General features: G+C 38.3%; 2 protein-coding genes across 2 annotated transcripts; one reads left to right on the top strand and one right to left on the bottom strand.

Annotated features, from left to right (window-relative positions):
* Positions 1-10,459: 10,459 nt before the first annotated feature.
* LOC149018691 (uncharacterized) lies at positions 10,460-10,873 on the top strand. The gene has a single exon (XM_089153944.1). The coding sequence runs from the start codon at positions 10,460-10,462 to the stop codon at positions 10,871-10,873; it is 414 nt and encodes a 137-aa protein (XP_089010070.1).
* Positions 10,874-11,324: 451 nt separating this feature from the next.
* LOC149018690 (histone H4) lies at positions 11,325-12,324 on the bottom strand. Its single transcript, XM_089154419.1, has one exon. The coding sequence runs from the start codon at positions 12,235-12,237 to the stop codon at positions 11,926-11,928; it is 312 nt and encodes a 103-aa protein (XP_089010545.1). The 5' UTR covers positions 12,238-12,324; the 3' UTR covers positions 11,325-11,925.
* Between the last annotated feature and the right edge of the window lie 237 nt (positions 12,325-12,561).

Genomic DNA, 12,561 nt, shown 5'->3' with positions numbered 1-12,561 from the left:
GACTGGCTCAGACGGAAATTCCGTCTGGCCTTCTGTTGTTTTCTGAGAAATAGAGTTATCAGTACAGACGGACATCCGTCTGCTCAGACGGTTGTCCGTCTGAACTCTGTTTTGCTGACTTAAGTTGGGGCTGAGACATGGCTTGGGTTTTTGGACTTTTTGGTCAACCCTAAGCATTGTACACCCCACTAACATGTCCTAGGTCACTCTAGTAATGTGAATTACATATAATTGATGCATTTACATGAATGTGTATGCGAGAGTGTCCTAAGCCCTAATTCAACCTAAGTCTTGATCTTCAACTTGATTTTGTGCAACGGTCTTCATGTCCATCTTGGCATGGTCATCTTGACTTAGACTTCATATCTATCTTGGCATGATCTTGGCTTTGACTTGAGCATATGGCTTTGACTTGGAGTTGGTCCACTTGTTCTCATCTTGAACTAAAACATCATAACTCAATATAGCCATTAGTAATTCATGCTTTTTATCATCAAAACCAATAGAGGCTGATGTGGCAAATGCTAACATGGCATTTCCCAACAATCTCCCCCTTTTTGATGATGATAAACACATGAATGATTGGAAAATATGAATGATAATTAATAGCAAATAAACACTCATTCATATGCATGTTATTTTCATGTTTTTCCATGGTGAATTCTAATTCATGTTTGTTATCATCAAAACATGGTGAATTCAAGTTTCATGTTTGTTATCATCAAAACCAATGGAGGCCGATGTGGCAAAATGTTGACATGGCATTTTCCAACAGTAATTAATTGCTCTTATCTCTTTTTGAAATAAGTATTTATAATAGATAGATCAAAAGCAACAACAAATCCAAAATTGAGATCTCTTCCTCATTCCACTCTCCAAAACCATAGCCTCCATGTACACTCTCATTGTGTGAAATCCCACCTAACCCTAACCTGGACACCCTATTTGTTTTGGATGAAGAAGTGACTCGATTGATGTTTGACCTTGAAGTTGGACCTTGAGTACAGTGTTGATATCTTTGGAAGGTCCTAGGAAGTCAGGTCAGACCTCTCCCTTAGTGTAGATTCAATGACCCGAAGTGAAGGAAGAAGACATTGTGGGCCATCTCAGTAGAAGACATGGTGTTTGACCCAAAACCCATGGAGATTGATGATGGAGTTCCCTATTTGGAAACCTTATCTGATTTGGAGAAGAAACTGCATCTTGATGTTGAAGAGCTTGGTTGATGAAGGGGGTGATGAGATTCAATGTAAAAGGAAACTTAGTCCTTGTTATGTTGGACCTTATGAGATTCTTGAGAAGGCTAGATCAGTTGCTTACCGTTTGGCCTTACCGCCTTCTTTGGCTAGAGTTCATGATGTGTTCCATATATCGATGCTTTGGCAGTATGTAGAGAATCCGAAACATCTACTTCAGCGAGAGCCTAAAGGTCTAAGAGCTGATCTTTCCAATGATGAAGAGACAAGAAGGACAAGCAATTGCGGAATTGGACCATCCCTTTGGTAAAGATCCGAAGGGAGAATCACGCCCCTGAAGAAGCTTCTTGGGATAAGGAAGAAGAAATGAAAGAGAAGCATCCCCATCTCTTTGGAAACCTAGGTATGCTTTTAATTTTGAGGACGGAATTTCTTTTAAGGGGGGAGGATGTGAAATCCCTCACAAACCCTAATCCGAAAGTCTATGTTGTAGGTCCGAAGACTCGAAGTCAAGGCAAAAGACAACTGTGGACCCTCTCTGTTGAACCCATTGGCTCTGACCTAGAACCAATGGAGATTGACAGCGAAGATCCTATTGTGGAAACCTTGTATGACTTTGAGAGAAGATGTAGCCTGAATGATGATGGACTTGGGAAGTGGACTTTGAGTACAGTATTGACACCTTCGCAAGGTCTTATGAAGTTAGGTAAGACCCTTCCTTAAGTTGGTTGGGGATCCAAGTGGTGGTTTTGGCTTCTGGGAACCAAAATTTAGTAGTTTGACTTAAGGCACTGCCTTGGTCAATTGCTTTGGTCAATCCAATCGACCATGGCTACCGACCAAAGCAAGCCCAGGGACAAAATTGACTATTTTGGGGAATTTAGATTTTTGGAGCCCTATATATTCAAACTTCGAGCTAATTTGTACCACTTTGCCTCTTAGCCTCTGGAGAACATGAGAAGAACTCTAGAGCTTCCTCCTCAAGCCCAAAGTTGATTCCAAGCATCCAAGCGAAGTTCCTCCATTAAATCTTCTTCTACAAGGTTAGTATTTGATCCTATTCTCTAGTAATCTATTCTCTCTAAAGTTTCTACTCTTTGTTTTGATTGTGAGGAAGGTCATACACTACTATAATGACCTAATCTCATATCCTCATAGTCTTAGAGTGAATTCCCATTCAATCTCTCCTCTCCGTAGACAATACGATGTTTCGATGTTTTAACCTCGCATGAGACCATGATCTGTTCTTACTATAGTTATTTGATTCTAATATATGTTAGATCTATTGCTAGGTTGTTTTCTATGCATGATCTATTGTTTTCTTATCCTTAGAATGAATCCCCACACTTTACCAAAAAAAAAAAACAAGAATGAATCCCCATTCATTCTAGTCTTTCCATGAGAATATGCAGATCAAGCCTATTAGGTGATATATTAGATTTCTATTCCAATGACCTTGTTTGATGTTTAGATCATCATTGATAGTCTCTATATGTTATTTTAGAATTTTTCTATTAATTTCGGAGTGTTCCAATGTCATTCGAAGAGTTTCCAACCAATCCGTACACAATAGCTTTGGTCAATCACTTTGGTCAATCCAACAAACCAAAGGCCAATCGACAAAGGTTGCCTAGACAGCAGTTTTGTCTGTTTTGCCTCCGTTTCATCTCAGATCATTAGAGTTTGTTCCTTATACTCTCTACATGTTTTTTTAGGGTTGTTTTGGTGATTTTGGACTTGCTCTTTGATCTTTTTCTTGGAGTTTACGAAGTTAAATATAAGGTGAGTACGTCCACTCACAATTTTCACAAATACATGCTTTGATAAGTTAGGACTTATATGCATGAGTTAGCTACTGTAGTTCTACTTCTTCTATATTGTTATCCTTCTGTAATTACAGTAAGCTATTCATGATATGATTTTCATACTTGTATTGAATATGAATGATGTGATTGTGAGTTGGACTCTATTGTGATATTTATGGAATCATGATGTGTTGTGATTGCCTAAGTATCGTTGTGGATTAGGGAATGCCCTTTCGGCATTTCTATCATTGGACATCAATGGAGGTGGTATGGGACGCTTTCCTATGGTGCCCTTTGACGCTTTCTTAACTACTGGATGACATAACTAGGATTGGTCTAGGTGAGTTTGGCTAGTGAAACCCTGTCATATCTGACCCTATTGGAAGGGGTATTGAGATCGAGTGACCCGTGGCAGCAATGGTGATTTCTCAAAAGACGTGCATCAGAGCCTTGAGAGGACCTAAATCATATTGTGGGTGACATTCATTGGTAGGGTCACACATAATAAGCCTAGGCTCATGGGCGCTCAAGACCGGTAACCAGCCTGTGAGAGGACATAAGAGCTTCCCGTTTATTATATGTGGATGACCAATAGGGTTAAGAGTCTACGTATCTAAGAGAGGGAGACAATGACTTTAGGGAGGGAGATACTAGAACGGATTGCCTAGGCACAAAAGGGAGGCTATCATATCGGAACATACTGTCTAATGCACGGAAGGGAGGTATCTGACTTAGAATAAATGTGACTTAGTAGATGACTTGCATTGGGTTAGGTATAACCCTAACACACATCAGTACTCTAACCAATGGTGGTGAGCAATAGTGTTGCCCTAAACCCTAGCCATGGAAAATCTGAGAAGGATGCTCGACCCAATTACCACCGGAGAACCCAAAAGATGTGCATCAGAGTCATGAGGGAGAGTGATTTGAGACCTACCCATAGGAGTATGGTGTTTTATCTTAATGCGTGTCTGCCAATAAAGACCAGCATACTTAGAGTTAGAAGCATCTTGCATACATTGTTTCATATCATTGCATCATACTTGTTCTGAACTGCTTGTAGTTGGTTATTGTGATTGAATTGCTTGTTGAGTTCTGTCGAGCTCACCCTTCAGGGGATGTGTTTTTAGATTCTGTTGCAAGTACCGATGACTACCAAAACCAAGACTACTAAGCCACGATGAGTGACTGGTACTCTATGGTTGTTATAAAGATAGCGGTGAAGATCCCTTGTGTGATTATGAAGCATACCAGAATTAGTCCTATCTTGGAATGGGAGCGTCCATTATTGGTTACAAGAGTCTACGAATATAATCATACTTTATTTGAGTTAAAAGAGTTGTATGATTAGATGTAGATTGGATTTGACTCCTTAGTTTTATTCTTAATTCTTTTAGACTTTTACTTCAATTGTAATAAATTTAGACTTACTTTAGAGTTTGGTCTACTCTTCCGCATTTGATTTATAGATTTATTTTTCCTTTATACTTTATAATTACATTCTCTAATTGGTATCATTTTATTCCGCACTCTGATTATACTTCAAGATTATTTCTTTGATTTGTTCTTAATAAAGTTAAACATTGATTATTTTTTGCTCGTGATTGTGTTATTGTGCAATGTGGGTATATGATCACCTTAAACTTGACCATGGGACTTGTGGATCACACCTTCGGATATTGCGGTTAGGGTACTGGCTAGGGGGATGTGACAGAGGGGGTTGCAAGAAAGGCTTGGACTAATCAAGTTCAAGGTTCAGCTGCTCAAAATCTTTCTGAAAAATGAAGAACAACCAAACAATTTTCATCATTTGGAATAGAGAGAGTTTTGGAAGGGTGAAGAAAAATATAAAGGTGAGGATTATTCCTGCAGTTAATAGACTCTATATCAAGCCAACTTGTGATGAACAACATGCATTTGAAGAAGAAAGTTGGAAGCAAAAATCAGAGATTAGTTGGCTTGGGGGGGGGGGGGGGCTCAACACCTCATTCTTTCATGTGACAACCCTTCAGAGGAGACACTCCAACAGAATTTTGAGACTAAAGAATTCAAAGGAGGGTGGGTTATAGATCAGGAGAACATTGAAGATATATTAACCAATCACTTTGAGGAAGCCTTTACATCTGAATTTGTGGAATTGGAAGCCCTGCAGAATCTATTGGACATTGTTGAACCAATGATCTCTCCAACTATGAATAAATAATTGGAAAGAATGCCTTCTAAGGTTGAAATAAAGGATGTTCTATTTGAAATGCACCCTCTTAAGGCCCCAAGCCCCGATGGGCTGCCTTCACTATTCTTCTCGAAATTGTGGGATGATGTTGGTCATGACCTTGTGACTTTTGTATTGACTTTTTCAAAACAGGTTTAATGAGAAAAGAGATAAATGCATCTTACATATGCCTCATTCCAAAATCTAAAGATGCAGATACCCTAGATCAATTCAGACCAATAAGTCTTGGTAGAGTTGTTGCGAAGATGGTCTCATAAGTGTTAAGCCACTTGGTTACAAGGTATTCTCCATGATATCATTGCTCCCTTTAAGTCTGCATTTATTCCCTCTAGATTAACATCAGATAACTTGTTTATGGCCCAAGAGACCTTTCACTATGTGAAGAAAAGAAGGAAAAGGAAGAAGAAAAAAACTACAAGGCTTTGAAGTTGGACATGAGGAAAACCTATGATAGTCTAAAATGGGTTTATGTGGAAGCTATGCAAAGGAAATTGGGCTTTAGTGTGAAATGGATAAAATGGGTTATGGGGTGTGTTACCACTGCTTCTTATAAACTTCTGATCAATGGCAACATTAGCAATCAAATTTTCCCCACTCAGGGTATAGACCCTCTCATCTAGTCTTTTTATTCTTTGCTCCCAAGGGTTAAGTTCAGTCATCAAACAAGTTGAGTCTATTTCCTTAATTAGAGGCATTAGCATCAACCAAAGATCCTCCACAATCTCAAACCTTTTATTTGTTGATGACAACCTTCTTTTTCCTGAAGGCAAACTGGATCCAATTTATAATCTTAAAGCATGTCTAGATCTTTACTGCAAGGCTGGTGGCCAAACCATAAACCTACATAAAATTAACCTTTTCTTCAGCCAAAATACCCCTATTAAATTTATGAGATGGTTCTCTCGGGTTCTGAAGGTCTCTTACACTAAACAACTTACCAAGTAACTTGGGTTACCACCAAAAGTTGGAGTTTCAAAGAGTCACACTTTTCAATACATTTCAGACTGGGTTACTAAGAGGTTGGAAAGTTGGAAACTGAGATTACTTTCACAAGAAGGGAAAGAGATCATGTTAAAATCAGTAGCATTTGCCATACCACAGTATGCTTGCCCTCATTTCCTGTTACCAAAGACTACCCACAAGGATTTAAAGAAGGCTGCAAATTTCTATTGGGAGAAGCTGAGGGGAAAGCTAAAAGTCACTGGGTTGCCTGGGATAGAATGTGTAGATCAAAAGAGAGTGGAGGACTTGGTTTCAAAAACTCTCTATACCAAAATATTGCTCTCCCTGCAAAGGCAGCATTTCGGCTATGGTCTCAACCAAATTCCCTTCTTTGAGCTTGTGAACTTTATAGGTTATTTCCACGCTTCCAAATCGGCAAACCACAATGATGGAAGTTAAGGATTAGCTTGGAGAATTCATAGAGCATGGGAGAATATTGTAAATCATGTGTTTTTTTTTTTCCTTTTGGTTTCCATTCCTCTATTTATAATGTTTTCCCTCAACCCTAATTCCTTAATTAGGGTTTTCCTTAGACTCATCTTAGGGAGGGAATATTAGAGTCTTCTTTAGACTCAATTAAATAGAGGAGTAATCATCTTAGACTACATAACCATCTTGCCGCCACCTATGGCACAAATTGTAGTGGGACCCACCCACATTTACATTCCCTCTTGCAGCTTTTTGAAAGCAAAGAAAGGCCACCAACCCTCTTGGGCATGGCAAAGTCTGTTGGTGGGGAGAGATGCTATGTTAAAAGGATTGATGTGCAAAGTGGGACATGGATAAAAAATTAAAATTTGGGGAGACTCTTGGATACCGAGCCTCCTAAGGAAGAATGTACAAAAAGAAAAACGATGGGATTGTCCTTTAGAATGGTAAATAGGATAGGATTTGTTAGAAATTTTTTATTTGCTGATCTTATAAATCAAAAAGAGAGACAATGGAGGAGCGATCTACTACAAGAATTTTTCGATCCTAAAGAGGCTAGAGCAATAATATGCATATTCTAAGTTTATTTCCTGTCGATGATACTTTATATTGGGTTGGGTCCTCGATGGCAAGATGGCAAGATGACTGTTAAATCAATCGATCGAATTTTGATGGAGTCTTGACTGAATACTTCAAGAGCTTCTACTTCCCATATTCCAACTTGGACGCTCATGGATCGGAAGGATTGGAGTAAGGGTGTTAATCGGTACGGTTTCAGTAATTCGGTACGGTTTTGGTACGGTACCAACTTTGAATACTGAAAACCAGAACCGTACCGTACCGAATTTAAACGGTACGGTATGGTTTCAGTATTTACAAAAACGGTTCTCTACGGTTTCGGTATTAAATCGTTACAGGAAAACGGTTTAAACACGGTATCTAGTGCGGTACAATTTTTGTGCAAATAAACTTATACCACTTTTGTTATTATTTCATTAAGATCCTAATGAAACTGTGATCAACCAATTGATAGAATTTGAAATTAATATAGATAAAACAAGTAAATCTAATTAATAGAGACAAAAACAAGTAAATCTAGAAGAGGAGTGGAGGATGAAACAAAAATTTGAAATAAGGAATTAGGGATAGGGTAAAGGTAAAGTGTTTTAATTGTAAAACTACAATTTATATCCCTTAATTTGATACGGTACCAATTCGGTACGGTTTCGACATGTACCAACAGTATGAGTACCTAAAACCGGAATCGTACCGAATTGTGAACGGTACGATACGGTGCGGTTTTAGACGGCGCAATTCAGGATACTGTTAAACAGTTTCGGTACGCAATTGACACCCTTAGATTGGAGGTTTATTTGGAAATGCAAGGTTAGTCCAAAACTCAGACAGTTTATTCGGAGGATTTGTGCAAGGACATTGCTTCTGGTATTGCCATGAAAAGGAGTTTGAAGACAAATCATGGATGTTGTAGATGTGGAATTGCTATGGAAATAGCAAGTCCATAGCAATTCCACATCATCTTTGAGCGTGATTTTTCTAGAGCATGTTGGTTTGCAGGCCCTATGGGTTTCAAATGGCCAAAGAATGGTGGTATCTCTTGCTTTGTTGAGTGGATAAAATACATTCAAATAGCCTACTCAAAACCCCCAAATAAAGCTTTAGAATTTTATTTGCTTTTATTTGTGTTGGTACCTTTGGGTTGCAAAAAACGGCAAGATTTTCAATCAAAAGGATTAACTCCATTGGATGTGATTGCAGCGTCTAAGAAGAACTTAAATGACTTTTAGAAGCTAACGAAAGCTCCCCAGGGAGAAAGGATCAAGCCCGTTATTGAAGAATCCTAGAAATTGCCACTTGTTGGTTCCTTTAAAATCAACACTGATGCTGCTTTGAAGTTGAAAAGTTTAAAAGGTTTGCCATAGTTATTCCAAACTCTTTTAGAAAACTGGTCTTAGTTACCTCAGAGTAGGCAGAGTTCAAGAAGATTTTGGTGAGCAAAGCATTGGTGCTTAGGAGAAGAATCCTTTATGCACTTGGGGAAGATATGGATTGTGCATTGTTTGAATCAGATAACTTAGGGAGAATGTGTGTGGATATTTCCACCCCCCGGTTGCAAGACTTATGTGTTACAACTCAGCTTTGCCTATTCTTTGAACTTTATTACTCAGAAAATTAGCTTATGACAATTCATAAGGGGTTCAAGAGTAAGAGTAGCGCAATGCATGGAGGCTTCTATGTTTCCTTGCTCCAATGAGGCATCGTATCAAACGGATTTTTATTTGTGGCAGCCGTTGCTGGTTGCTGTCAACAGCGGTGATCATACCACATAATCCAAATAAGATCAAACGGTTGAGAATCAAATAGAAAGGGTTTTTTTTATAAATACTATTTTTTAGTTTTACATTTTAAAGATTTAAAGTATATTAATTTACAAAATCATATCTTCCACCTGACTCTCAATTCCCATATTTCTCTCTCTCACCCTCCTAGATTAGATTAGGCTGTTCTTCTTCTTCAGAACTTGTACTCTATTTCTTTCATAGCTAAAGGTCTTCAGTGTTGGTTTTCCCTAATTACTTGGGAGTCTTGAGTAGGATCTTTGATTCTAGTCTAGGTTTATGTTGTTCCAATCGTTGGATTTTTGGAATTTGTAATTTAGGGTTTGTTAGTGAACATGGCATCCTCACGAATTTGGTTCCCACGTTGGATTGTTTCTGGAAACGAGACCTCCATTTCCTCGAGAATCTATGATGAAATAGCAAGTTTTCATTTGGAATGGTTCGGTTTCTCCACAGATCTCACAACACAGTCTGATGTTGTTTTCACATTGAAATTTGTTAAATTGCTTGATGCATTCTTTGAATCACCTAGTTTCATTGTTTTTAACAAACGAAAACTCAGAAACATGTTTCGTTTTTATTAATATTTCTTGTTAGTTGATGCTTGCTAGGCTTTTGTTCCTTAATGTTCTTCACTGTCTAAACTCTGTGATTTCCTATCTGCAATCTTTGTATAGGTCAAAAATATGTAGCACAAAACCATCACCTTTGAGTTTCTTGAAAAACGAGCATACTGCAGCCGGCCTTTGGGTTTTCGAAACCCTAGATCTTAAACCGGAAGAAGAAACTCAAAGGTGGAGGTGGACTAAATCATATCCCTCGACCTCCACCAAAAGCATATACTCTAGGGCAAAGGGAACCATTTCCATCTAAGTCGCTGAGCAGGCAAAATAAAATGGGATTTGAGAATTGATTGAACGAAGGATATGATTTTGTAAATTAATAAACTTTAAATCTTTAAAATGTAAAAATATAAAATAGTATTTACAAATAAATCCTTGCCATTTGAGTTTCGGGTTGACATCCTCTGCGGCCATCAAAGGAGCGGCCATCCGGCGGCCGCTCCAGATGGCCGCCACATGTCCTCTAAACAAATCAGAACTGTTGAAATTTTTTGGCATTTTTCCTCTGTTTTTTCATTAAACTGGTCACAAAGAATCCGGTTCAAATAAATGAAACGGTAAATTAACCAAACCGGATTAGTAATTTTTAAAAAAAAAAAAAAAAAAAAAAAAAAAACTCAAAACCAACCCTGCATCGTCTTCTTTCTGTATTCTTCCTATCTTCACCTCACCTCACCTGCATCAGACCAATTTGCAGAAATTAACAAGAATTCGTCTTAATTGCAATAGGGGTCGTCCTTTCACGAATACAGTATTATTATTCACCACTTCAAGTTATATAATTTCTTGTTCTTACAATTGTAATAGTCAAAAGATGGATCCATCAAGAATCTCTCTCCCGCCATTTAGACTTTCAGATGTTGATGATTTCATGGAATGGGCAAGAGATGATCGGGTGACTCAATTTATTAGATGGAAGACCTTCAAATCTAAGGAGGAGGCTTTGGATTTCATCAGAAATGTTTGCATCCCTCACCCATGGCATCGATCTATATGTTCAAATGACCGTTCCATCCGATTTATTTCAGTTTTTCCGGCTTCCGGCGAAGATAGGTGCAGAGCTGATATTGGGTATGCTTTAGCTTTTAAGTGCTGGGGTCAAGGAATAGCTACCATAGCTCTGAAGATGGCCTTAGGTTCTGTGTTCAAAGATTTTCTGCAAATTAGTCTGATGCATGCAGGTGAGGTGAAGATAGGAAGATTACAGAAAGAAGACGATGCAGGGTAGGTTTTGAGTTTTTTTTCTTTTTCTTTTTCTTTTTAATTACTAATCCGGTTTGGTTAATTTACCGGTTCATTTATTTGACCGAGATTATTTGTAACCAGTCTAGTGGAAAAACAGAGGGGAAATTTCAGAAATTTTCAACAGTTCTGATTTGTTTAGAAGACATGTGGCGGCCATCTGGAGCGGCCGCTGGATGGCCGCTCCTTTGATGAACCCTGAGTTTGTTAACCCGTTTCGAGGTTTCAACCGATCTTATTTGGATTATGTAATACGATCACCACCATTGGCGGCAGCTAGCATAATGGTGCAGCTAGCAGCAGCTGCCAAATAAAAATCCAGTATCAAACACCACTACTACTGGCTAAAGACCATAGCACAGACTTTTTAATTCGTTTTTTGATAGAACATCAATGAAATGAACGTGAAGAGAATGACTCCTCTAGACCACATTCAAATTTTCATTTCTCTTTTCTTTGCTTGCTCTCGTTTAGCCAAACATATATTTAACCTTGGTACAGCTAATTTATCAATATAATTTTTAAAAACCATGGACTTGATATTCAATTCCGAATATACTTTTATTCATTTTTTCGAGACGGTTCTGACTTCTGATCTGTTTTTTCCAGTGTCTTTTTCAATATGCCTTGTTGAAGAAGAATTCTCAAGACCAAACAAAAAACCAGAAATTATGATCTGAAAATCTATCGCCTTACTTCTGATATTTAGCAATACTGCAACCAGAAACCACAAATTTCAATCTGCCACTGCTCTCGTCAGAAAATGAGTTTAAACATCACCATCCTTTTCTCGATTGATCATGATTGCAGACAGGGTCCCTTGTAAATTTGAAAAAAAAAAACAAAACAAAATCAGAACTGACGTTAGAAAGGAAACAAATTTTATAGATTTCCAAGTACAGAAATCTGAGACTCAAGAGAAACCTCTTTCTATACCTAATCGAAACAAGATCGGAAAGACTAACTAGAACATACGAAATCAAATTGACGAACCCATTTACAAAAAGGAAAGATACACCCCAAATTTTATAGAAATCCCTAACCCCCAAATCCATAGAGAGTCCTGCCTTGTCTCTTGAGAGCATAAACAACATCCATAGCAGTTACCGTCTTCCTACGAGCGTGCTCAGTATATGTAACCGCATCACGAATAACATTTTCAAGGAAAATCTTAAGAACACCTCGGGTCTCCTCATAGATCAAACCACTGATACGTTTAACACCACCACGCCTTGCGAGACGCCGAATTGCAGGCTTTGTGATACCTTGAATGTTATCTCTCAGCACCTTACGATGCCTCTTTGCTCCTCCTTTTCCCAATCCCTTACCTCCTTTGCCTCTTCCTGACATAGTTGCTTCCTTCAAACGAAAACCCTGAAACTAGAATCGCTTTCTCTTCTTCGGGCTTCTCCTGCAACCTCGAAACTGTCGTGTTTCAGCTTGTGAGTTCCGTTTCCAGGTGTTCATTTAGAGTTTTATATATGTTTGAAAATGTTGTGACCGTTGTTTTGTAAGCGATCCGTGTATTCAGTTAGTTTTGGTTTTTATCCGTTGGATGTAAAAGTCTCGTTTTTTATTGGTTGGTTGAAATAATAGTTGTCGGATTGAGGGAACGAAAGGACAAATAAACGCACACATCTACCAATATATATATTTATTTTTTTGATAAGAACA

The sequence above is a fragment of the Hakea prostrata genome, chromosome 4 (genome assembly GCF_041222555.1).
Source record: "Hakea prostrata isolate BN-2017 chromosome 4, UWA_Hpros_2, whole genome shotgun sequence".
Taxonomy (NCBI): Eukaryota; Viridiplantae; Streptophyta; class Magnoliopsida; order Proteales; family Proteaceae; genus Hakea; species Hakea prostrata.
The sequence above is the reverse complement of the archived record's forward strand: the minus strand, read 5'-3'. Positions and strand labels throughout refer to the sequence as shown.

Coding starts and splice junctions, on each gene's coding strand:
- LOC149018691 (XM_089153944.1), top strand. CDS start 10,460: ATGGATCCATCAAGAATCTCTCTCCCGCCATTTAGACTTTCAGATGTT.
- LOC149018690 (XM_089154419.1), bottom strand. CDS start 12,237: ATGTCAGGAAGAGGCAAAGGAGGTAAGGGATTGGGAAAAGGAGGAGCA.